A 27,622-nucleotide genomic window follows, 5' to 3' on the forward strand; every position below is an offset into this window, starting at 1 on the left:
TCGAAGTAGTTCTCAAAGCTGCACAGGCGTTCCATATCAAAGCAGTAGACAAGATACAGAAAAGGCTCCATTTCGAAGACGACATTTTCAAATATGCTGAAATGGTTGACCCAGTGTCAGCCCAATCACTTCAGCTTGCCTCTCTGCTACCTTTTGTTAGGAAGTATGGACAGGTCCCATGGGACGGAACCAAAACCGAGCAGGAACGGAGGAGGCAGAGCCTCATCGATATTGAAAACGTCAAAACAATGCATGCTATAACCTGCTGGTGTTTGGTATTGGCGAAAAAAAATGCTGCCGGAAAAGAATTTGTATCCTAACCTGAACCGCCAGTATTATTTATTTCCACCGTTCCATTTTCATATGTCAATGTCGAGAGGTTTTTGAGTGCTGTCAAAGTAGTAAAAACTGATCGTCAGAATAAATTGAAAACATAAACTTTGTGGGGGATTCTAAAAACAAAATATGGAACGAAAATGGCTCAAGAAAGTGTAGAATGTGAAGATGATCAGTTACTTCACCACATTAGGAGGGTGACAGCTTCAGCCACCATACAAAAAATGTTGAAGACACATCAGAGGAAGATAAGGTCTGATAACGTTTTACAAGATACGATTGAACAGTATTAAACATCTTGTACTGTAACCTACATTACAATATTACATTTTCTTTTCTATTTGCTTAATATTATTTGGAGTATATATGAAGTTCTTTGTATTTAGCTGATGATTAAAAAGTATTTTAAACGGCATGACAAGACATTCTATCATGGTAGTGATAGCTAGTCTTCAATCTAAGAAGCCAAAATGTGCTACCTTTCAATGATACGGGTAAAATGGGATAGGGAGAAGCGGTTTAGGGAGTAATTAGAAAATGGGAGATTTTTAGGGATTTTGGAACTGAAGATGGGGATTTCTAGGGATTTTTCAGCTCTTTATTAGGGATTTAAATAATGAGAAAGTGGAAACACTGGTGTGAACACACCGGCTAGGATATTCAAGCTTGAAACGTGATAAATTGCCTACGCCTTTACGGTTCAACTGAGAGATTGAATTTGAGATGCGAAGTTGGGATTTGGCAAGAATCTTCTTCAATTCATCACCCTCTAAGCAAGGCATTCTTATGTTTCTGTGAATTTTAGGAGGTTAAGACAGGAGGGGGGTTAATTTGAATGCAGATATTTATTAAGTTGATAAAAATAGAACGTGTTATTACAATTGGACAATAACGGAAGACTAAAATTTGTTCTATGTTGTGCTCTTTTCAGGTGTCATTTAAAAAACTGAACCGGCTTTGGTAATTTTGACATGCGAGATAGACATGAAATGTTTATGGTACAGTGTACGTGATTCACATCATGTTCGGTCTAGTATATGTTATGGACTAAATGATCACCTATAATCTTAATCGTATTGCCTTTCAATATGAGAATAACTAAAAATCAATAGTGTTTTTAACATTTCTGGCACCATAAAAAATGGAATAAAATCATTGTGTCTATAACATGTACTTCAGAAATACGAGATGAAAATAATTTCAAAAGATCACCAAGAGGACTTCACTTCCAAGCTGGATCAAACCGTTTCTGGTAAGTGAACGGTAATCTAAGAGCAGGCCATGTCCATAGTAGTTGAAACTGTAAAAGAAAGTATTTCGAAACTTTATGTGCATCAAAGTAATCTAATCTTCGTAACGATTCAAAGTACATAAAATTTACCAAGTTTAAGACTACCTTTCCTAGCAAAAGAAAATTTTGCATAATTTTAGAAAAGGGGGAAATATCCTCCCGCCCCCCCCAAAAAAAAAAGTTCAATCTTGATGGAATTTATAGCATTAAGCTCAGTATGTTGGAGAGCCAACAAAGGGAGGTTTCAGCACCACATCTCCAAAATTACGGAATATTGTGTTTTTCTTTAAATGACGGCTAGTCGTGTTATTATTTTTTTTAAACTTTCTTTAAATTTCACATCAATAAGACTCCACATCTAGTGTCCACACATTTCACAATATATATGTATAAAATGAAAATTTTTGAAGTTATGTGAAAGGTCATTCCAGATCAATCCAGAGGTGGGAGGGCAGGGGAGATTATCCAAAGTTCAAAATTTTGCAACAAAAAGACATAAACTTGAAAAACTGGAAAACAACACAAACCATTTTTGACCCAACCTTAGAATTTTGTAGTGTTTTTTTTTTTTCGGGGATAATAATATGGAAGCATCGGCCCCAAAAAATAGATAAATGGCATACTCTAACAAAACGTTAATTCTAATGCTCTTATGAGTAATGAAAAGATCGCGGCTCAGCAAACAGGTTGCTTCTTGTCAGAGGAACAATATTGGTCCAAATTAGTCAAAATATGCCACGTCCAAAATTCTTCCGATAGCCAGTTAGTTTAGGGGGTACCTATGCGAGTAACAATCGAGAATTTGGATCGCGAACATGAGACATTACCTGTTTTTCACGGTGTTAATACAAGACAATTAGCTTCGGCGCACCGGGAAATATATTGTAGCTATGTTTTAATAAAACATTTAGTTGGTATTTTGGTTAGGTTAGTTTAGGCTACGTATTTAATACAATGTGCCCTGGGCGGCCCCCCTTCCATAATTATTTGTGGCAGTATTCACAATTATGCTAATAAAGTATTATATTGTTATCATATTTTGTTTTATTCCATTAGCATTAATCAAACTTCACTTCTCGAGTGTTTCTCGTATAAGTACCGCTTAGGGCATCGAAAGGTCTTGTAAGGATCTGTCTGATTCCACGGGTAGATTTTTAACTTCACCCTTTACTCTCAAGTGAAGAAAACTTGATTGTTTTAATTTAATTCTAAGAAAAAAACGAAGCAGAACAAAAATCATTGTATTAATTGGGTATGAGCCAATAAGAAGAACATAACCTCCCATTTATTTTCAAAAACCACACGGCAACATGAAAAAAGGACATGCTCCAATAAACAATACATTAATTTTCTGCGGTGGTCGCCCTGAATTTGAAGATTAATTATAACTAGAAATTTGAAAATAAGAGCCATAAAAAGCTGAAATTCCTTCATCCTATTGAGATGAGTTCAGTTGAAATCGATAAGGGGATCTGTTGATTGTCTGCTATTCAAACAGCTTGCTAAGCAATTATGTAACTTAAAACAACGCGAAAATGATCAAGTTATTTGACTGGCGGGGATAGGGGGTTCGATGTACCAGACAAGGCTGTTTCTCTAAAACCAAAGCTCAAATGAGCTTGGTGTTTTCGTAGGAAGGATAGTACGTCAAAGGTAGAATTTATTTTTGATAAGCGCTAGATCAATTTTAAATACAGTTTTGGAAAATACACTGTAAATATGTAGGACATTATATGTGTCGGTTGTAGATAAATCTTCAAAAATGCAACTATTTTACCCGGAGACTTTTACTGTTAAAAACAGATTGATTCCTTCCGTTTACAGACTTTTTCTTAGAGTATCTGATATAGCACAGTCCTCGAATCCAAATCGTCTTTAGTTGTTTAACAAGGACAAGGAACTAGCTCATCACTGAGTGATCATCAAAAATGAGCAGTTCATTTTAATTGCCATCAGAGTGAAGTTAAATGCCGCAACATCTCATCCCCAACTCAGCAAGGTCACTTAACGTACATTGAAGGCATAGCTATGGAATCGCATCATGCCATTGTGTATATGGGAGGAGATCTTGGCTCAGAGGCAGTGGAGAAAAGACAATCTATCTTCAGACCTGGCAAGTACGCACGGGGTGGGCCTTCGGGCCCCCCTCGAAATTTTGTGAAATCTTTAATTTTCCCATGGTTTCTTGGGATTTCTGGCAAAAGCAGGACATTTATTAAAAATCTAGATTCATATGTGAAGCCTTTTTGGGGGGGATTTTACAGCATGCAATTATCCGGTCAAGTTACTACCCAATTATTAACCCATTTTGTGTCTAATTTTTTACTCTTTTTGAAGTAATTAGCAATTGTACTGTTATTACTCTTTTTGTAAGGAGAGTTTGCTTTCCACAGCAAAATAGAATTATCCTTGATATTAGGGCGTTTATTCCCCCCTTTTCAGGACAAAGTACAGCTTTTAATGGATCAATTTTGGAAACAATCATTTTTCATTAAAATTTACGTTTTTACAATAAAAGAACTATCCCCCACAGCACCCATATTGCACTGTTAACCCTAAAATTTCCCTTTCAGTGGGATATAATAGATTAATCACTGGTTCTAAATCGCTATGAACATAATCTGAGCCTAAAACGTTCTTTTGAGGCTTCAGTCTTCTTCCCCCCATCCGCTACAATACTACTAACTAAAGTCAATCTGTATTTTCCGATATACGTGCTTTTTTGCATTACTAAATAAAAAAAAAGTACTACTTTATATCTGCTGTTTCGAAGGTTTTGGCCACCCAGCCGAAAACAATTCCTGCGTACGTGCCTGCTTCAGACCCACACAACTTTTTACATCAGGGGCGTCAATTCATGAAAACGTACGGAGGGACAAAAATATACTTTCCGAAATCTAGAGAGGGAATTTTGTTGTTTATTTCGTTTTTTCAAGGAAAATACCACGAAAAAAAGGTAAAGATATTTTTCAATGAAATACCAAAAAAGTTTTTTTTTTCAATATAGGGGTGGGCAAAAAATCTGGGAGCGGTATCCGCCTCCTGTCCTCCTCCAATTGATGCGCCTGTTGCAGAGACAACCGACAGTGCAGATCTTTTCTGTTCTTTCCTATCGCCATATATCGGACCAATTTCCAATATCAAACTGATTTTTTTTATCAAAATTTAACTTTAACACTTTTGCTTACCCATTTTAATCAAACAGTTACATAATTTTTGATTTTAATTGAAAGCTTAAATCCATTTTCCGCATACATATACGGTAATCTAAACTGGTTATCGTCACGTATACCATATTGTGGTATACCACAATAGTCAACTTGTTGCATAACTGTTTCTAATTATTTCTAGTAATTTCTAATCCAAGAAATTGCCAAATATTTTAAAAATATCGTTCTTAGGGTAAATGTAGGGTAGGTAGCCAATTAGCAGTGGATAAAACTGGAACATTTAGGACCCGAAGCATAGAGAGGCGTCGGCAACTCACTTGATTAGATAATCAGTGCCAGGATATTTAAGTTGGACAGCACTGAGAGAATTCGAGGCAGATCTCAAGTCTCAGGCGTGTAGGCAATACGTTGGTCTGTGAATATTCTGTGCTATTAAGCGGAAATTTAAGGTAGGAATTTGGCTTTTGTTCCGTGGCTGTTAAATAAGCATTTGACATAGAAACGGGTCATTGACATTCTATCTTTGTGATCAAGATAAATGGGGAGGGGGGAGGGGTTTATCATTGTTGGTATGTCTAGCATTGAGTATTCACAGTCAGTTGACTTTGCCTTAATGCCTGGGAATGATAGAAATGCATATGAAGATTGTATTTCAAGCGACATTAGATATGTATGAGCGGGCTTCCCAAATTCATTGTATTTTATTATTATTATTGGGCTGACCGTATCCTCAGTATTAGCAGATGTATTTTTTTCTTGGCTGATGTGGAAAGTTTTGACGAGGATAAGATTAATTGGAATTGAATCTTAAATTTTTCGCAGTTCATATTATTGGCTTACAAATAAAGTTAACATGCCATTCGATACCTTTTTTTTATTTTCTTTACAAATATATTAATCGCTCCTATCGCAAATTCAAATTTAAGCACTTTTTGACCTAAACTATCCTAACTAACCCAACCTAACTATAGATAATTTTGGCGTTGGGAAAACGCAGTATTATTTTGTCAAAAACGAGCGAAAACGCATACTTTAATTGCAAATTCGGCACCAAGGAAGAAGAAAGCGGCTTGTGGATTATATAACATTAAAAAAATGTATTTATAATGAAACATTAAGTTCGTGACCAATGTTTTAAATTTTGAGACCAATGTTTTAAGCCTTTTTTATACCCCATATTTTGATCATTTTCAAGAGGTCAAAAAGAGCATAAATTTGAATTTGCGATAGAAGCGATTATTATATTCGTAAAGAAAATAAAAAAGGCATCGTGTGGTATGTTCACTTTATTGGTAGGTCAATAATATGGACTGCGGAAAATTTACCAGTATCTCTTGCTAAAACAAAAACAGAGTAACCTGTTATTTGTTGATTCAACAACACCGTTAAGTCAAATTGATTAAGCGGACATGTTACATTTCTGGGATTTTAAAAGTCAAAACACTTTATGACTTAACTTTGTTTGGTCATAAGAGGAACGGAATCTGTTAATGTTCAAATGTCCAGGAAATTGCAATCAATTTTTAACATTGAACTTGATATGCTATGGAATAAATTGGGTACTTGTCTGTTACATGGTACATAGGCTACTCGAGAGGTGAAGATAGGTTAATCGTAATTAAATATACCAAAATATGATGAAAATATTTTAGTGATAAAATTGTGAAAACTACAATAAAGAATTATAGTAGAGGGGCCATATAGAACGCATTATATGAAATACCTAACAGAACCTAACCCAATCAACATACGATCTCTATATATTGAATATTCAATAAAAATATACCTACAACGCAGATTTCAACTGAGCCCAAGTTAATTGTGTCCGTTTAAGACTAGTGTTGGGCGATATCGGACGATATACCGCACCAAATATCGAATATTGAAACCGATCGATTTCGATCAATAAATATCAATTTCGGAAACGATATTATTTCGGTTTTTCGGTATCTCCCAGTGAACGTCTAGCAGAAAAGGTCCAACATAGAAAATTGTTTCGCAAATAGCCGAGAAGAACAATCCACTCAATATACTGACTTACATATGAATATAAAGAGCATACACAACTGTATCCACATGATGGCATAGCCCGTTCTCAATCTACGTTTAGTGAGGATGGGGTCTCAGATGTTGTTGAGAACCTCCAAAAGGCTTGGCTAGATAAAATGTCTTCCAAGCTTACAGGCCTTGTTCAGATCACACTCTAGAAATTGTATATTACCCCCATTATCTTCTCCAAGTTGAGAATAAAATAGCAAAATACATGGATTGGGAATCTGTACAATTGGGAATCTGTTTTAGTAGATACAACTGCAGAATCAAGAATCAAGCCAGTTTGTGGGATCACACGATGAAGTTTCAGTAGCCAATGTAAGACGAGCTTCGTCAGCAGCTGCATCGGTCACGGCGCTCTAGAATTTCATTAGAGAGTCTGTAGTTCCAAGAAAAACTGATCCACGATAGTCGTGGAAGACTTGTTATATGGGGCTCAGAAATACATATTCAAAGTTGTCATAAAATTATTGTCTGTGACGGCTACCAATGTCCTAACTGAGAGTGAATTCTAAGTCTAATTGGCTAATCAAATAGTTCATGGTACCATACCTTAAGTAAGGAGTAACTCGCAAAATAGCAACCGAAACTGTAAAACACGACATTTTTATAATAATAGATATATCAGCTGAATGGGATTCTTTACTCCAGATATATAACATTTATCAAGTTTTATATACCCATCAAAAGCTACGAGCCTGATAAACTTTGTAGGATTTTTGGGAAAGGGCGGGAGCACCCTTAAAAATTTAATTCCTCTTAATAGAAATTACAGATTTGGCAGATCAGAGAACCAAACAATAAGGGTTTCTAGCTTCCATATGAAAACATGTGAAATTTTGTAAATTTTGCCAGAAGAAAGATCACGGATGCGTGTTTATTCGTCCTGTTTTATGATTTTTTTTGCCAGGATGATCTCGGCGAACTAATAAGTCACATAAAATCGGGAGAGGGTTTGCTCGAAAGAGAATTACAGTTCTAGTTCCCCATTTCATGACCTAACCCATTGGTGGGCAACCAGATTCCCCCTCCCTCCCATGCTCCTTTTTTTTTACCAAAGTCACCCAATCAAAATTTTGAGATAGCCATTTCGATCAGCATAGTTGAAAGTTCAATTATCATACCTCTGTCCAAAAATGGAATAAACTGAAGAATAAAATGGTAGATGTACAGTGATTATAACTTCCTGAATGAAAAAGGAATAATTGAAATCAATGATACCATAGAAGTGGAATCGTTGAAGAATAAAAAGGCAGATATACAATGAATATAATTTCCTGAATTAAAAAAAAATAAGACTTAGTATCAAAAAATAATGATATTCGCATTATAACGAGATAGGCCAAATCGGTTTTAGTTTGGTCATGGAATTTGGTAGAGGGGGATCCACTCGAGGAATCATTTATTTGTTTCATTTTAATTTCCAATATTTAATTGAAACTTCAATTCTCTTGTCATTAAAATGCCGAATAAGTGCTGATAACGTCCCATTCCTTGTGTTTTGAATTCACATATTTACTCATAAATATTGAACTACCTCTAAGTGCAATTTAATGCTGACTTATCGCTATTTTCAATTTTCTAAGTATTTCCTTAAACCAGGTCCAAAAAAAGAACTGAAATAAATGTGCTAAGAATTATGAGTGAAATAAGTCGCATTTCACACTCCGCCACTGCTACTTGTGGAACATTCATCTCAACATCAGCACGCTGTACCAAATTTCTGCTGAGAATCGAATAAAGTGAAATTAAAACAAATGTGTATATTTTTCTCATAGATTAGAATTGTGCGCGTACGTATAAGTGGTACCAACACATTCTCTTTTTCCATTGTTATCAATATTTTGTCGTGCAGCGCTAGGAGACCGTGATTTGCTTGTGAAGGGAATTATAGACATAAAAACCATACTTAGTGTAACCCCCCTGGCCATACCTTGATTTACACAAAAAAAACCTTTGTTTAACTTTTATAGAATTCGTTTTTTTTAAGATACAAAAGGAAAGGTAATTTTCAATACCTAGGGGTCAATTTTCCATTCCAATTGGTATCCTTGACAATTTTTAATTGATTTAAAGTTTCTTCCGTAATGATGCCAAGAATTGTTCAGATTTTCTGGATATTCTTTGTCAAACAAAACCCAATGAATAAGTTCATAATTCTAACTTGATTTCTCGAATACTGCCAAATCTATGATAGGTCACTGTTGCGCTGCCTATGATTGTTATTTCAGCTTTTAACCGCTGATATTAATGTTATTTATTATTTATTTACTATTAGAAAAATCACTTTAATAAAAAATCATAAATAATGTTCCAATAAATCAAATACATGAATAAGTTTAGTAAAACAAATTAAATTTTACAGAGTTCATATGATCCATTCAAAATTACGATCAAATTAATAATGCGATATCTGGGCTATTAGAACATAGCTTGGTTCAGTTATGAGATTCAGCATCTTGTGCCGGGCGTGGGGGAGGTAGAGGGGGATATGCACTGCAACATTATTGGTAATCTGGCTGAAGAGCACTGCAACATTATTGGTAATCTGGCTGAAGAACCCGTGGGTATACGACCTTCACCCACCCGAAAGCTTGTTTATGCTATACTTCTGTCGTCTGCAGCAGCTCATTGGTGGCAATTTAGGAAAAGCCTAGCACCAGTACTTATATTTATAATTATTTAATGTATATTTTTTATTTATAATGTATTCCATAATGTTTTTAAATTCACCAAGTAGTGTGTTGGTTAATTCACATTTCTTCACTACCGCTTGAATACTACCTACTTCAATAGTACTCGCTTTTGCCCCTCCAATAAACTACTGTAGCTACGCCCCTGCAAAATATTCTCTAAAGACATTAAATAAATGTACGTTTAATGCAGATAGAATAAATTCTAAATATATAGCTCTTAAATTTAGGCTTTGATGTTCCTTTTCAAAAGTATACTTTTGAGATTTACTAGAGCCCGGCTAGTACATTTTGATCTCAATTTCAAGGTATCAAGAGACGAAAAAAACAAGTAGGCTAGTGAAAGTTCCTTTTTTGTACAGAAACTGATCCTTTTTCTGATTCAACCAGCCCATCTGCTTTCAAATATTTCCAAAACTCTATTTAACGCTCATTCCTATCGCACAGAAATAATTCCAAATGTGAAGATACCAAATACATACTGAACAGATACTATTCAGTATCTTTTCTGTTGAATACTGACAGAGATACTGACTGTTGAATATCAGTTATCTTATGTTACCAAGGGTAAGTTTGTGGCATACAACTAGATTTGCCAAACGGTGACAAAAAAATGGCTAGATTTGAATGACTATCTGGTTGATTTAGCAATTTTCTTCAATAATCTAGTGATTTATGTGCCAATTTTGTGATTTTTTTTTATTTAGGCAATGTAAGAAATCACTAGAAATACTGGTAAATCACTAAGGTTGGCAACCTTGCTTACAACTGCTTTCATGTAGCGCTAACCTTTTTCTAACTACGAGAAAGGATAAGTGTCTAAATTAAAATTCGAATGAGCCATTACCCAGCTTTTTGTTATAGCGGTTTGGCGTGATGACTCCTTGAAAAGGTTAAAAAAATGATGCAACTACCCTTACAAACTGTTGCCTTGAAGCAAACATCCGAAATATCGGGCCTATGTGTTTATCCCTCCGGAAAATACTCCCGCAGAAGATACGCCCCCTGCGGAAAATACACTCCGCGGATAATACAAACCCCCGGAAAAGAAAACCCACGGAAAACACCCTCCCTAAAAAAAACCCTGGAAAATACTCCCCCGTGGAAAATATCTCCTCCCGCGGCTGGTTGGTCCTCAATCAATTTCGACTTATAAAAAAGAAATTTCTGACGTAATGAGAACCCTCCAAAATCTCTGCGACCATGATATGGAGGTGGAGATGAGGAGGGGCAGTCTCCCTGGGGGGGGGGGGGTAAAAAATACTTTAAGAAACACATTAAAATGTGAAATTTATATTTGATCCCTCTTGATTTCCGAGATATCATCCTCTATGGATTCTGGTTGTTTTTTTAAGGTCACTGAAACCGCCTTATATAATTTATTCCGAATGGATAACCCCAATCTCCGTAAGATAAACATATTTGAAAGCAGTGGAAAAGTGAACTTTTCTCACTGTATATTTTACACAACTTACCAATGTCTTAAATAATGGCTGCTATCAAAAATCGTAACCACCCTAAACTGTCGCTAGGAATTTCATCGAAGTGTGACACGAAATAATAATCACTTAAATCGATTAGCCAAGCATAGTTTTCACAAAAGGATATTTAAAAAATCCTACAAATCTATAGGATGTACACTATGTCTCATTCTTTTTTTAGGAATCTTATATCCAGTAAGCTGCCAACTAATCACTGCCAAAAAGATGTCCCTATTTCACATTCCACTTCACTCCACCGTAATTGCTTCCATGAACCACCAGGATGCATGCTTGGAAAGCGGCAGCTCAACACCAGAGGCGGAGCTTTGCGTTGAGTTTCCCATCATGGAACCGTTGTACCCACAGAAGAAGAAAGCTTACAACAAACCCCCGATCTATGCCGAAACCATGGATCAGTACGAAACGTCTTACAAACTTGTCCGCGTTAAAGATACCTGGAACTGTGTCCATGCTGATGATGTCTCCGTTGATGAACAGAATCGTGTATCAGAGTCTTTAATGTAAGTATCATGTTCACAAATCGACGCGACCTTATATTATCTTATTTTATATAGCAGCTTTCGTTTCTACAATTAGGGTAAATATAGGAACTCGGTTGTCAATAATCGCACCGAGTCTTGTGCATATTCTCGGTTTTGATTCGGATGCAGCCAATGTACTTTACAAACCTAGTGCTTCCGTTGATTTACTATTAACAGTGCGATTTTTTTTTCCCAAAACCATATGATGAGATTCCCAACACCAAAAGTTTCAAGCCTTTCAATCCAACATAGCAACTTCCACTGTTCAAAACATGTTTTTTTTACCAAAAACTTAGATTTCTGGAAAACTCTTCAAGTGCTTAATTTTATTTAATTTAGAGCACTTGTCTTGGCAAGGTACCCCACTATTAAAAGGGTTTTAAAAAGCCGAATGCGGGGTTCTCAGGCACGTTGAAGTCACATGTAGAGTTTTTATTGGCATTTGACTCTTGGTGTAAGGGCAGTATCTTTTTATCTTTCAAGATGGCTTTTAACATTATAGAGCACTTACAAAAACTAGTATATTCCTTGCATTGTGTTAGTGCATATATGTGAGTGCATATATATATATATATATATATATATATATATATATATATATATATATATATATATATATATATATATATATATATATATATATATATATATATATATATATATATATATATATACATATATATATATATATATATATATATATATATATATATATCTATATATATATATATATCTATATATCTATATATATAAAAATAAGTTGTATATATATATATATATATATATATATATATATATATATATATATATATATATATATATATATATATATATATATATATATATATATATATATATATATATATGTGTGTGTCTTATATTGTACTCTCATGGGCGCCTACTGCTGGTAACGCCATGAAATTTCTTGGCATTGAACCATCGGAAAAAGAAAATTTCGCCAAGCTTTCCATCTGGCCAAAGACTGTCTGTGAATATTCTGGATTCTGGATAAGTTTTCACCCACAAACATAAATTTCCGAAAAGATAAGAATGTACACATTCTTTCCTAATATTTATAGAATGTTACTAGGGAGATTAATGGCCTATTATCGCTCAACATCCTATAGGCTAAGTTTGAGAAATCAAATAATGTGTTTGACTTGTAAAATCATTGACGAATCAGCAATGAACTAATTGAATGAGCCGATAAAGCGAGGTTAGAGATAACAAAATCGCAAAAAATACTAAATTTTCTATTTATTCATGTCAATAAAATTTTCACTCAAGAATTGAAAAGAAAACATGAGCAGTAGCTGGGGTGGAGAAGTTCACAGCTTAACATCGTTTGTCTTCTAAGAAAAACATGTTTGTCATTTCTAAGAAAAACAATTATGGATGGTGTTTTCTCCCTATTCCAATCGCTTGTTTAATTACATAGTCATATGAATATATTTCATGCCATAAAAATGAAACCAGTGTTTTTTGTAATTTTGATGGTTTTAAAAATTAGGTGTGCGTTATAAGAAAGTTTAGTTATGTTTACTATACAATAAATAAAATAAAGTCTGTAATAAAGGAACTGCAAAAAACATTTTCATCTTATTTTGACTCAAAGTATGTTTGTATTACCTTAAAAACTTTTTACTAAAATAAAACATTTTCCAGAATTCAGTTTTAGAAAAAATCTAATACAACTTGTTTCAGTGCGTTTGAAGAAAACCGTAAGACACTTCCCAAATATTGAATATGTTTTTTTGTTTTCAAAAATTTTAGTCAGTAAAATACAAAATTTGCAAACAGACGAACCATCAGACCAAATACAGAAAAAGTAAAGAAAGGAAATAATAAATGAAAAGAGAAAAATCAAATAGGTGAAAAATGAGGATTTTATCAGCCAGTAGCAAAATATGAAAAACAAGCAAATATTTCGACAAGGACCTCCGCCAAGTCGTCCTCAGTGCTCCAAAAATAAGAAAGAGGAAAAAGAAAAAAAAGAAACAAAGAAGAAACAACAAAAAAATCTAACCTTCTTAAGTGAACTGTACGAGAGGAAAAAAGACACTGAATCAAACAACAAAAACCAACTTGAAATCAATGCAAGAGAAGTTACCAGATTGAATAAGTATCCTTTGTCTTGCAACAGATTTCGCCTGTCTACAATTTCGGTTTTCATTAGATATGAGGACAGGCTGTCCCAAATTAGACTGGGTGATATTCATAGAGTCTTTTAATATTAAATTGTTATAAATTGGGCCTAAGGAAATATATCCCGCGTCTCTTTCTTTGTTTTCATACGTCATGCATAGCCAGTATGGTCTCAGAACGTATTTAAGACTAAAAAGTCAATTTTTAAATCAATGAGCTATGGACCTTTCACGTTGCCATGTAAGAACGAACATGACAAATTGTAAGTATATAAACTGCTTTTTAATTAGAGAATTATTTATAGCTGACATATCATAAACAAGGCTACAGTACATAGCTAAGTTAGTTTTAATTAGTTTTAAGTAGCAAATCATTGTTAAAACTAAACTAAACTTTGAAGGAACAAAGAGTATTTTTCGTTAACTTTTTTTTAGCTCTCAACGTTTGGCTCCAGACAACAATGGACTCAGCTGGAGTATTGAGGCTCCAATTCGGTTTAGCTACAACATCACAGAATGCACTAATCTCCTTGATCCATCAAATGATGTACTCATTTACGGCCACTTGACTACACCCGAGGAAGTAGCTGCCGCAAAGGCAAACCCCAAGAAAAGGAGATTGGTAGTAATGGACGAAACGGTGTCAGACATTTATGGAGATAAAGTTGAACAGTATTTTAGGCTCAATGGTTTTGAATGTACAATCTTTGCTTTGGAGACAACGGAAGAGACCAAAAATACTGAGTCCATGCTTAAGGTACTTATAAACAATGTATTTCAGATGTTAAACAACTAGATTGCAAGGGGTGCAGAAAGGCCGTCTGAGAAAAACCTCTGTAAGGGGCTAAGGTGTACCACAAAACATGAGTCTTCAACAAGATTGAAACGTAAAGTTATAAATTTGTGCTTTAACGTGTGTCGGTTAAAATCCACGTAAAATGTTTAACTTCACGACTGAAAAGTTTATTTATCAGAACATTTTGATGCAAGATGAGAGGGGTAAGTGTAGATGGCCATGTCTAAAGATTTGAAAGGAATAGATCATTGTATTTGTTGAAATGGGCATTAAATGGGATTTGAACTTCACTTAGAGGGTGAAGCTTAAACCCACTCTCTTGTGGGTAGGTCGGGGGTGTCGAGCCTGATTTTAGCCCCTTTCTAGTATGACCAATGAACCTTTGTGGTGCCATAGACATTCCACATCTCAGAATGGCTGGGGTATAGGATACTATGGGGAATCGTATCATGAGCACTGGTTAGTCTAATAAAGCACGTACACAGAAGAGAGAGAGGGAGAGACAGAGAGAGAGAGAGAGAGAGAGAGAGAGAGAGAGAAGAAAAGTATTCGGGACTGCTACTCACTTATATTTTTACGAGGGAGGAGGAACTGAAAATATGTTTTGGGTTTGTTTACTCTCATTAAAGTATATTTGTTTGGTTCTAGGAAGTTTAATCTGGGTACCCAAGATATGGAAGGAAATTTTAGAAACTAAATTCTCTATTTCCAAACTATTTTTGTGAGTAAGAGGATATGTCATTGACAGAAAATCCAAATATTGAAAAAAAAGAAGAAATCAATAAGATAGAAAAAATAAATTGGACGTTTATACTGATATTGCTTAGTTCGACAAGGTGGAATGCAAAAACTTGCAGAAACTTCCACGTATTTTATTTTAAATCCCTGCAGCTGAATGATCTAGGAGTTGGACTCGTGGGGTTAAAGAGGGGGACTGGTAAAACACGAGAAAACTGCATTTTTATGCCACTAATTATTCTTTGAAGTGGGTTCTTTGGACTAATCTTCAACGTGAGGGCAATGCTCCAACTAAGTATGCACGCATACAAATGATCATTATTCCAAGGTTCGTTTTTTTTACCGATGTTTTATCAGTTTCTTTTTTACAGATAGCCGAAGCCATCAACAAATTTCATCCGGAGCGTAGATCCGAGCCAATTATCGCAATTGGTGGTGGGGTCTGTCTTGACATGGTCGGTTTGGCAGCCACTCTTTTCAGACGTCGGACACCGTACATCCGCGTGCCAACAACCTTACTAAGTCTTGTTGATGCCAGTGTGGGTGCCAAGACAGGTAAAATTATTTTACTACTTAGTTAAGTTACGTTTCTTCTTGGCTAGACAAGGAATGGAATGCCATGTTTGGGCTATGCAAATAACATGAAATCTCAAAAACCGGTTGCTTTTCAATGTCACTAAAACAGTAGTTGGATTCGGTCCATAAAATTTACACTCCTTCAAGTTTCAGAAAATTGTACTTTAAAAAGACCTGCAAGTTGTTTAGAATTTAGACATTTGGATGTCGTTTGAAATTTTGGTGACCGTATCTACGTTTTTACTTTATGATCATGACCATTCTCAGGCAAACTGGGAAAATACTTGGATACACAAAAAATAATCTAGCCTATGGGGAAACTTGTTTGACCCATTTCCCCTCGTTTGACCTGGCTACTATAAATCCTAAGCATCTTTACCGACCTCCTTTTAAGTCTTCAAACAATTCATTTCATATGGAGCTTGTTTCAGGGACCTGCTGAGGCTTGACAGAGACTTGTTCATTTTGCTCCACCCTGCATGTGTCAAATTATAAAAGTGATAAGGTCCGTTTTCAAATTTTTTATCATCCAAATACTATAGAGCCATGTATAGAAGAAACCAATCACTACCCTTGGACGAGCTTTTGATTGGTTTTTGACCATCTCAGCCAAACTAGGAAAATACGTGGAGACACAAAAAATAATCTAGCCTATGGGAAAGCTTGTTTGACCCATTTCCCCTCTCGGCTACTATAAATCCTAAACAGAGACTTGTTCATTTTGTCCCACCCTGCATGTGTCAAATAATATAAGTGATAAGATCCGATTTCAGACTTCTTATGATCCAAATTAAATAAAAAAAACGAGTTTTTTTAACTGAAAGTAAGGAGCGACATTAAAACTTAAAACGCACAGAAATTACTTCGTATATGAAAGAGGCTGCTTCCTCATCAACGCCCCGCTCTTTACGCAAAAGTTTGACTCTTTCTCTCAATTCTTCTTTTTAAAACAGTAAAAAACTTTAGCGTAAAGAGCGGGGCGTTGATGAGGAAGCAGCCTCTTTCATATACGAAGTAATTTCTGTGCGTTTTAAGTTTTAATGTCGCTCCTTACTTTCAGTTAAAAAAACTCGTTTTTTTTTATTTAATTTCTGAACGTTTTTGAATCAATGCATGTTTTGATTTTGGCTCTCCGCAGAGGAATAATCAAAACGAAATTTGCATATTTTTTTGGGGGGGCTAAATGGCTTTCTCATAATTTTGATCGAATGATTTTGAGAAAAAAAGAGCGGGGGCGAAGCCTAGTTGCCCTCCGATGTTTTGGTTAATTAAAAAGGCAACTAGAACTTTTAATTTTTTACGAATCTTTTTATTGGTAAAAGATTTACGTAACTTATAAATTAGCTTACGTAAAGAACTTTTGTATTCTCATGTTTTTATTACATATATGAGGGGATTCGCCCCATCGTCAGTACCTCGCTCTTTACACTAAAGCTTAAATTTTATCCCAATTCATTAAGAATGACCCCTGAATCACAAAAGCCGTAGAATAAATAGTTGAAATTACTAAAAATACTTTAGCGTAAAGAGCTAGGTATCATAAGGAGGTGAGCCCCTTATATGGGTAATAATTTCTGTTTGTTTTAAGTTTTATTGCTGTTATTTACTTCCAGCTGAAAAAGCTTTTTCACATTTATTTTTTTAATTTTTTTTTAAATAATGCTAGTAAATCCTGCTCTCCCTTCATGGAAGTTTTCTTCTCCCATGACAAATTCTCGATGTAAAGTTCCCCCAGCATATCCCCCTCTTCTCAACCCCTCCCCCCAACCAAAAAAATCCTCCTGAAAACGCCTGTATACTTCCCAATAACCATTACTATATGTAAGCACAGGTCAAAGTTTGTAACTTGTTGCCCCTCCCACGGGGACTGTGGGGGAGTAAGTCGTCCCCAAAGACATAGTTATAAGGTTTTTCGACTACGCTGAATAAAATGGCTATCTCAGAATTTTGATCCGTTGACTTTGGGAAAATAATTAGCGTGGGAGGGGGCCTAGGAGCCCTCCAATTTTTTTGGTCACTTAAAAAGGGCACTAGAACTTTTCATTTCCGTTAGAATGAGCCCTCTTGCAACATTCTAGGACAACTGGGTCGATACGATCACCCTGGGAAAAAAAACAACAAAAAAACAAAAAAACAAATAAACACGCATCCGTGATCTGCCTTCTGGCAAAAAATGCAAAATTCCACATTTTTGTAGATAGGAGCTCGAAACTTCTACAATAGGGTTCTCTGATACGCTGAATCTGATGGTGTGATTTTCGTTAAGATTCTATGACTTTTAGGGGGTGTTTCCCCCTATTTTCTAAAATAACGCAAATTTTCTCAGGCTCGTAACTTTTGATGGGTAAGACTAAACTTGATGAAACTTATATATTTAAAACCAGCATTAAAATGCGATTCTTTTGATATAGCTATTGGTATCAAAATTCCATTTTTTAGAGTTTTGGTTACTATTGAGCCGGGTCGCTCCTTACTACAGTTCGTTACCACGAACTGTTTGATACTATAGAGCCATGTATAGAAGAAACCAATCATTATTCTTGGACGAGCTTTTGATTGGTAAAAAACCATAGAACTTCTCTGGCCAAAAAACTTTTTAAAACCGTATATGCTTCCTCCCCCTTCAAAAAATTTCAGTCACCCTTACACTTGATTTTTTTTTGCAGATGCTTCCAAGACAAAAGAAAAAAAAAATCCACATGCCCGATGCCTTGAAGGTTAAAACTGACGAATAGTAAAATACCCGTTTCTTCCATAAATTTTACTCCGTCAAACGTGTAACTAGCTGGCAGAAAACTGGCTATTTCTAGTTCAATGACTAACAAGTTTCGTTTTTTTAGGAGTCAATTTTTGTGAATGCAAGAACAAGCTTGGAGCGTATGTGCCCCCAGTTGCAGTTTATTTGGATAGATCATTTTTAATCACAGTCTCCAGACGACATTTAAGTAATGGAATGGGAGAAATACTTAAGATGGCATTAATGAAGCATCGGGAACTTTTTGAACTTCTCGAAACACATGGACAGTACCTTCTTGATACCCAGTTTCAGGTAAAAATATCTAATATGGACACATATCAAATCTACGTGCAGAGGGAGGAGGGTGGGCTTGAATAGCTGCGGTGATTTAACAGGCGCTATGTTTCAAAAAATACATGTTACAGACAGGGGCGTAATTTGCTATGGGAGAGGGGGCAACTGCCCATACCAGACCTCAGTTTGTCCCTCAGACCTCACTTCCCCCTTCCTCCCAGCTGAAATTTAGCTTCTTAAAAAATCTTGTAAGAACTAAGATAAGCCTACATGATTCAAGCATCCACAGAAACAGGTCAATTTTGTATAGAATATCTTTACCTTTATGGCACTATATGCCCCTACCAGACCTCAGTTTGTAACCCAGACCTCATTCCCCCCCCCTCCCAGCTGAAATTTAGTTTCTTAGAAAATCATGTAAGAACTAAGATAAGCCTACATGATTCAAGCATCCACAGAAACAGGTCAGTTTTCTTTAGAGTATCTTTACCTGTATGGCATTATATGGCTCATTTTTCAGGTCTTACTGTCATTTTCACTTTATTTGGGAAAATTGGATTCAACTTTGCTCCCCCTCCAGGATTTTGACGAAATTACGCCACTGCTTAGAGGCGAGTGGAAAACCAAAAAACACGTTTCCAGTTTTTGATTGTTCTAAGCAAGTGTTTTAAAAATGGATAGTTTTACTAGGCATTCAAGATCCAATGAAAAAAAAAATGTCAAGGTTTAATTTTTAGATTTGTCAGACCTTATTTGTTAAAAAACCCCTAATCCCAACTTCTCAATGAGCCCACTACGGCCACTGACGTAATCACGTAGATTCAATGCTATCCATGTTGCCAGCCATGCTGGCTGGTTGAAACAGCCATGCATGCTGGCTGTTTCAGAAACACTGAGTTCTTACTAAAACTCCAACTCCAAAGCCTTAGCTGGAAGTTAGTTCGGCGGGTCATAGTTGATTTATGAGTCTACTGCTTAGTAGGGGCCACCCAGCGTGTCCCCAGTTGGCGATAGGGGAATGTCCTACAGATATGTAGGGTACATCTATAGGAGGCACGGATCAAGGGGGGACATTTTCCCAGGGGTCTAATAATAGAAACTGGGGCATCCTCGCCCGGGCGTGTAAAAGCAGGCGGAGGAGGAAGAATGCTCCTCAAATGTACTCTCAGCAGGGCCCACCAGTGTGTGAACACGTCCTGTGGGTTACAAACCTTCTTCCAGTAATTGGTTAGATTGCATGGTGATGCGGAACACCATGATGGGAGGATCCTCAGTAGGAGGATAACTGTGGCAGGGCGCAAGATCCTGATCTATGGAAAACGGCCTCTGCAAAGGACTGCCTCCACCCTTTCGGGTTACCTGCAAGACTGGGGACCCTGCGGTCAACTCTATTCCCACTTGAGGAGTGGCGCCCCTCAAGGAAATTATAGCCTAGTAAATGACACACCATTCGCACGGGATTCTGATTAATGGGTAATTTTTCTGGGCTTGGTCTATTTTGGTGGGCGTTTTCGGGCTGAAATGTGGTGGGAGCATGTCGTAAAGAAAGATATAAGGGAAACAGGAACTTCCTGGGAGGGTGTGAAGAGGGAGAGCGCAGGGTCTCTTTGTATAGATTGGGATTGAGGAGGAGCGTGCGTAGCTGTGTTGGCCTCAGGCGGCTTGGTGCTGCAGTGAGTTATTAGTAGCAGTCGTAATTCTTAGATATTTTTGTAAGCCAGAAAAGAGAACGTGTCGAATTTATGGTGAAATGTTGCATACTTCGTCCTAACCCATGTTTGAAGAAGAGAAAATTCTACATTATCTTAAAAGAGAACGGATTAAATCAACTGATGGAGCTTGCTAGGGAGTGATATGTTATTTCAAGTTATCCACCCGGCCAAACATGAATGAGGAACATACTGGGGAAAACCCTAAAGTTTGCAAACATGACACAGTTATAAGACTATAAGAAGTTATAAGACTATAAGAAAAATTAATAACGGTTTTTTTGTTTACAAAAACGATATAAAATAAAGATTTTGTAAATAACAGTGTCTACAATCAAGTACAAAAGCAAACACATGGAATCCAAGAAATGTTTTCACCAGATCTGTGTTCTATTTAAGTCAGAATTAGCAGTTAACTAATTCTTATTTCCTCCTGTGTTCGTGTTAAGGATTTAGTCTAAATTACATCTGAACGGATCAGTTGTGTTTTGTTACAGAAGACTGTGTGATTAAGATGTTTAATGCAATGCAGAATTCGAGTGTACTTCTAGTAATTTTGAAATTAAAGTAGCACAGTTCTTCATTGCACAATATAATTGTGAAACACCAAGGACAAGTACTAAAAATATTATTATTTAGGACGACAGTCCGAGCTTAAGTAACGATGGCTCCCACAATAACGTGGCAGTCAAAGTGGTCCGTTTAGCCATCCAGACTATGATTGAAGAACTTGCTCCAAACCTTTGGGAGGATGATTTAGACAGACTTGTAGATTTTGGACATCTAGTTAGTCCAGCTCTCGAAATGGTTAGTTATTGTTTTATTTTTGTTTTCAATAAGTGTAAATATATCTTTGCATGAGTATATATTGGTTGTTGAAATCCTGTTGGACGATCCAAAATCACAATAGTCTATTTCTAAAACGCATGCATTCAAGGTAAAAGTATGCGCTACAGGGGAAGACTTACACATTCTAAATATTTTCAAGGACCTGAAATGCGAATATTTTGTAAATTTTCCAATAACTTGTACAAGTACAATCTTGAAATTTATTAGCGTGCGGTTACGACTGTCAAATGTTCTTATAGTCTTTATCACTCCTATTAAAATTAAATGACATAAAAATAAAATAAAATTTCGAAAATGTAGTTCTATCCCACTTTCTTGGGCTATAATGAGAAAGATGTCAAATTGGCTTGAACACGTTTTGTTGATGATTTATGACAGGTTGCCAAATAGCATCCTTTCAGCCATTCACCTTGGCCCAAACGAAAAGCGGGTCGTGTCCGTATGGGGTGCGAGGGGAGGGGGTCCTAAGGAAGGACTTAAAGTAAATAGGAACATCTTTGGAGGGTGTAAAGAGGGAAGCTTTGAACAGATCGGGATGGAGGAGGAGGTACGTGCCTGTGTTGGCCTCAGGTGGCTTGGTCCTACGGTGAGTTGTTAGTATTAGTTCCATAACTCAGGATTAAACGGATATTTTACAAGTACAAAGAATGTCATCATTTTGTCTTCCTAGTAGAAAGCCATCAATAACTTCAGGAATGCTCAAACGCCTTCCATTAAAATTTCCATGTTTCATTTTAAACAGCCACCATAGTGAAAATGAATTATTTTGGAATTGGTTAATTGGAAACTTATTCAACCACATATTTTGAAAAATTAGGAAAATCGGCAATTCAATTTTATAGTGAAAAAGACCTCCGTGTGCAGTTATGCAGTTCCTGATAGCAGCGCCCGCCAAATTAAGAAAAAAGGAAAAGATAAGGATTCAAAATCAGATAAAAAACATGACATCAAACAGTTTAAAAGGACGTAGCTTTCATTTGAAGGTGTAGTGTCTTTGGGAATCAAAAGATTGCTAATTTTTAAATTTTTTACATGCGAAAAGTATCACCAAATTTAGTTTTACTTACTTATTTTCAATTTAAACTTGGCAACGCTAACGAGGATTTCATACTGCCCTAAGAATTCATAATTTTGAAACAACCAAAACAAAACTTATAGGAAAATCAGTTTTCATATGTAAATAGACCTAAAATAGGTCCAGGGGGGCAAAAACGATTTTATTTTATGTACTTAGTATCTGAAAGGTTTAAAAACACCTTTTATTTGAGTTGTATACAGTTGGAAACGAGTGGAAGGTGAGGATTTTCCATATTCAGCTTTTTCATTAGACTAGAATAGAGCTCCATTAATTTTTCTAAGAAACTTTCCACAAAATTAGTATCCATAATTTATTTTTATTGTGATTTGAGTTTTAGTACACCATTGTGTATTTGTAACCCCATTCAAATATTGATGATTTAAAGAGAACTTTTATTTCAGAAAGTGTTACCTGCACTTTACCACGGAGAAGCAGTAAACATAGATATGGCCTACATGTGTGTTGTTGCCTATGAACTGGGTCGTCTCAGTCTCAGTCAGCTCAAAAGAATATTATCCTGCATGCAAGCCCTAGAACTACCAATCTATCATCCCTATTGCGATTCTGAATTGGTCAAAAGTGCATTACAGACCAGATTCAAACACAGCGGTGGAAAAATGAGGGCTCCCATTCCAGTTGGTCTTGGTGAAGCTGGTAAGTTACACTCGTAAATTTAATATATATACTGTTTTTACAAGAACAGGTCAAAACCAATGTGTTAATATTTGTTCATAGCTACATAGATTTGGCAATTTCATACATGAACTGGACTGGGAGGCAATACGTTGTGTAGAAAAAGGAAAAGAAAGTGGAAATTATAAATTGTTTGGACGTTTACAACATCGGAAATATGTAAATATAAAAACTATAAAATGTGATTTTTAAAATCCATGAACCTTAGTATGATAAGTGTAAATCTCACAGAAAGGAAGAGCAAAATAAAAAAAATGATGAAAATAGCACCCCCACTCCTCCCCCAAAAGTCATTTTGTTGCAATCAATACTTTTGTTTATTGAATTAGCGCTCTGCTGGCTGTTAAAGCTCGTGCATGTACTATCTATATATATAAAAATAAGTTGTCTGTCTGTGGATGGATGGATGGATGTGTCAGGTGACGTCACCTGAAAAAACTGGATTAGGTGACGTCAAAACTGCCGGGACACAGGGAGTATAAATGACGACCAGGACACAAGTAAAAAAAAAATTAACAAAACTAAAAAGAAGGTAAAAACTACAAAAAAACTAAAAAGAAAAAAAAACTAAAAACTAATAAAAAAACTAAAAAATCTAAAAATCTAAATAAACTAAAAAAGAAAAAAAAAGGAAAAAAATAAAGGAGAAAAACAAAACTAAAAAACGAATGTATATACAGACCGGTACACCGGGATACAAATGACGACCGGGACACAGGGAATATAAATAACGACCGGGACACAGGGACACAACTACAACGGGGACACCGGGGGAAACAGGGGGATATAAATGACGACCGGGACAAAAAAAATAAAGAAAAAAAAACTAAAAACTAATAAAAAAAACTAAAAAATCTAAAAATCTAAATAAGCTAAAAAAGAAAAAAAAGGAAAAAAATAAAGGAGAAAAACAAAACTAAAAAACGAATGTATATACAGACCGGGACACCGGGATACAAATGATGACCGGGACCCGGGACACAGGGAATATAAATGACGACCGGGACACAGGGACACAACTACAACGGGGACACCGGGGGAAACAGGGGGATAACCTGACAATCTATTTATATGCAAAGACAATGGGACAGCAAAGAATGTTGTATATTCGCAAGTTTTACGTAGTTAAAACCATATATATATATATATCTATATTCACAGGTGGGACATAGGGACACAACTACAATGGCGCGTAACTATTATGGCGCGTAACGACTTACGCGCGCGGGGGGGCTTGGGGGGGGCGCGAAGCGCCCCCACCAACTAGGTGTTGGGGTGGCGCGAAGCGCCACCCCAACAGCTAGTATACTATATTATATTACATATATACTATATATATATACACTATATTACTATATATACTATATTACAGTGCAAAAAATAAAAAATAAAAATGTAGAATACCCAATATCTTGTTGTTATGGCATTTAGCCTTACGAAATGTGTGTGCCATTTTTCGGTCTTTATTTTGTTGAAAACTAAAATTGTTTCCAGTAGATTGATTTATTAAGTACTTTTGAGTCATTTGCGATGGAACTTAGGTTTAATATCATTCACTCCACTGGCGGATCCAGGAGGGGGAGGGATACTCCCCCAAGATTTATTGTGGTGCACGCTTATCCTGTTTTTCTTTTTTCACTCTTTTAGAATATTTTTGTCAATTTAGTCAGTTATTGACACCTTTGTCACATTGCCCCCGTTCCTCCCTAGATTTTGCTCATTGGCACCCTTGTCACTTTGGACCTACCCCAAGATTTTGCTCTTGATCCACCCCTGGTTCATTCTTTTGTAACTTTTTCTTTTGTAACTTTTTCTTTTGTAACATTGTGTGAACTAGTGGCAGAGCTGAATTTCCCAGCACTCGTCTGCTTCTCAAATTATTTTGATTTCCTTTCCTTAATACCTACAGTTCTCTTTAGTTTTTGAACACTTTGTACGTAAATTAGTATAGTTTTATGTTCTGTCCTTTTTGGAATAAAATCTACAAGTACCGTAGAAAGACTTCCAATACAGTCTTAGAAAATACATATTTCAAGAAATTTGCAATGGAAGAAACTTTTTTTCAGAAATATCGTTCCGAAAATTATCACACCAAAAATGTTTGAGTATAACGGTATCCTTTCTGTGTCATTTATTATTGGCCTTCTTCATTTTTCTTGTTCTTATTTTTTGCATTAACAGAAATTTTATTTTCATTCTTTTTAGAAATATTTTTGTGTGAATTTTTCCAACAACACTTGATGTGATACGATCTTTTCTGCGTTATATGTTTATGTCATATGGTTGGCAATCTTTTTTTTCCATTTCTATTTTTCTTTCTATATATTTCCTCGAAATTTTTCATTTCAAAGCCACTTGGACATGTTAGCATCCATTCTGTGTATAGTAGTTTGGCCTTCTATTTCGATTTGTTCTCATTTCTATTCTTTATATTAAAAGAAACTTATTTTTTTCTAGAAATATTCAACGACATTCCAACCGAAGTTTTAGAGAGAGCAGAAATAACTTGGCGACAGCTATCTGCATCCTACGTACAGGAAAAGAGAAAACTCAGTCGCTAATAAGACAACTCCAAAGATCACAAATATCTAAACAGGATTTTGACACCATGGAAAATTTTGTCAAATTTATTTTTAGCCTAGTTGGATGGCTTTAATTTTGTCAAGCGCTGTTACAATAGTAAGGTGATATAAATGGCCAAGGGCGGGGGTTTGATTGCGTCATTTGATGACATATGATTGCGTCATTTCTGACACTGATAGTAATTCATTTCATAAGACCCATAAAGATAGATGAAAGGTAAAAGGAAAGATTATCTCTATTTATTCCCTTATATTTTCATGACTTTGGGTTGTGACCACGATATTTTCAAAATCTTGCTTCTATGTTTTTTCTCTTTCTATGGCAAAAACTACTTTTGCCGATTGCCTAAGTCTATGGCTTCAGAAATGACGAAATCGAGCCCCAACGCCCGCTGATCAAAACCTGGGAACCGGCTGTTTATATAAACCTAACACATCTGTGAATACACTATTAATTAACGTAGTATCGCTTTTTATTAACAGCAGTTTTTTAACGCGTTTTTAAATTTTCGGTTACTATGGGCTAGAGTTCGTTCTTTACTAGATTGCCCATAAGGGAGAAACCATGGTAAAACTATTATTCCAAAGGGAAGATCCGACAGTGGTAATTCAAAACATGATATGTTACACAACGGATTTGTCAGGGAAGTAGTACTTTGTAAGTTTTTTGACCGTTATTAAGAATTGTTTATTGTTAACGGACTGTCAAAATACGGCAAAAGCACTTTGATTTCGAAGACTTTAATTTCAACTATTTCTGTGAATCAGAAAACTCGGTTAAAACAGATTTTAAAAAAAGAGAAAACTTCCAAATATACAAACAACCAAATACGATAAGAGGAAGCCGACAGAACTAATCGATAGAAATGACTATTTTTAAGAAGTGAAATGTAAATCGAGTCTGCCTTTTGAATTACGACTGCCGAATTACTTGCTAGAGGTTATTAATATTTTAGTTACCATGGTTTCCCCGAGTGGCTACCAATAATTGTCTAAATTGGATGTCAGATCTTTGTTAGTTATAGCGTAATCTTTGGACAAGTCATTTCTCTGTGCCCCAGTTTCACAGTCATAGATATTTTTACCGTGGTTGCTTTGCGACCGATAAGCCTTGCAGACTGTGTCTGTGCCATTTAACGCGTTATTTTAACGCTCGTTTTGTTTTTTACGGGGAACGAGAAGTAATGTGATTCCTGTGTTTATGTACCGTTGCTACCATGCTATTACCTGTGCTATTTTTTTTCTAATTTTTTGTGACTTTGTGAGACCTGCGATTCTGTAATTTAGACAGATTTGGCGTTCTTGTAAAGTTTCTTATATTTGTTTCTTGCTCCACGTGCAGAATCTAATTTTGAAATTTTTTAACCTAAAAAGATCACGTAATATCCGAAATCCATAGAAATAAGTATTTCAACTTTCCTATAGAAAAATAGCCGAAATTCATGACTCTCTCGAAGCATGAGTCAATGCGCATTTGGCCATGAACCCAAATGAAAAAAAGCCCCGTAAGTCTAAGAGCCTTTGTTGATTAAATACTATAATCACTAAAGTAATACTACAAAGGTTCAGTCCTGGCTAGGGTTAAATAGTGCTGTAAGCACCAACCTGTTTAAATAAAAGCAATTAGAAAAATTTTTTAAGTCACAACTAATTTATGCTTTGCACTGCCTATTAATAGCACTGCCTTTCGAAGTAACTTTTTGTTTCATTTGCCGATGTCTCTTTTTTATACTGCCCCTTTATGTCTGTGTTTCATTTAGTACTTTTGTTAAACCTGTATTTAATTCAATAAATGATCGAATTTAATATATTTTCTTTAGTTTAGAAACTTGCCCTATTATTTTATTGCCGCATTCCACAA

The 27,622-nt window shown here is 35.7% G+C and overlaps 2 protein-coding genes across 3 annotated transcripts in view; one reads left to right on the forward strand and one right to left on the reverse strand.

Annotated features, from left to right (window-relative positions):
* Positions 1 to 1,435: 1,435 nt before the first annotated feature.
* The window catches only part of LOC136030894 (large ribosomal subunit protein bL9m-like), a 67,782-nt gene continuing 41,595 nt past the window's right edge, over positions 1,436 to 27,622 (reverse strand). The window contains exon 5 of the mRNA XM_065709990.1: positions 1,436 to 1,636. Within this exon, the coding sequence (XP_065566062.1) occupies positions 1,559 to 1,636 (78 nt within the window). The 3' untranslated portion in view covers positions 1,436 to 1,558. The remainder of the gene's footprint in view (positions 1,637 to 27,622) is intronic.
* On the forward strand, positions 5,074 to 27,567 carry LOC136030893 (2-epi-5-epi-valiolone synthase-like). Of its 2 annotated transcripts, none has more exons than XM_065709987.1 (8): positions 5,074 to 5,246; positions 11,205 to 11,544; positions 14,145 to 14,466; positions 15,615 to 15,798; positions 18,660 to 18,868; positions 21,199 to 21,366; positions 22,888 to 23,140; positions 25,637 to 27,567. In XM_065709987.1, exons 2-8 carry the CDS (start codon positions 11,249 to 11,251, stop codon positions 25,738 to 25,740), a joined length of 1,536 nt encoding a protein of 511 aa, XP_065566059.1. In that variant the 5' UTR covers positions 5,074 to 5,246; positions 11,205 to 11,248; the 3' UTR covers positions 25,741 to 27,567. The 2 variants fall into 2 exon arrangements, with proteins under 2 accessions (XP_065566059.1, XP_065566060.1); XM_065709988.1 differs by lacking the exon at positions 5,074 to 5,246 and adding an exon at positions 5,321 to 5,467.

The sequence above is a fragment of the Artemia franciscana genome, chromosome 9 (assembly GCF_032884065.1).
Source record: "Artemia franciscana chromosome 9, ASM3288406v1, whole genome shotgun sequence".
Lineage (NCBI taxonomy): Eukaryota > Metazoa > Arthropoda > Branchiopoda > Anostraca > Artemiidae > Artemia > Artemia franciscana.

What these genes read in the sequence shown, in the direction of transcription:
- LOC136030893 (XM_065709987.1), top strand. Translation starts at nt 11,249, where the DNA reads ATGTCCCTATTTCACATTCCACTTCACTCCACCGTAATTGCTTCCATG. An exon ending in TTCTTGATACCCAGTTTCAG is followed by an intron (nt 18,869 to 21,198) that starts GTAAAAATATCT and finishes ATTATTATTTAG; the next exon opens with GACGACAGTCCGAGCTTAAG. An exon ending in TTAGTCCAGCTCTCGAAATG is followed by an intron (nt 21,367 to 22,887) that starts GTTAGTTATTGT and finishes CTTTTATTTCAG; the next exon opens with AAAGTGTTACCTGCACTTTA.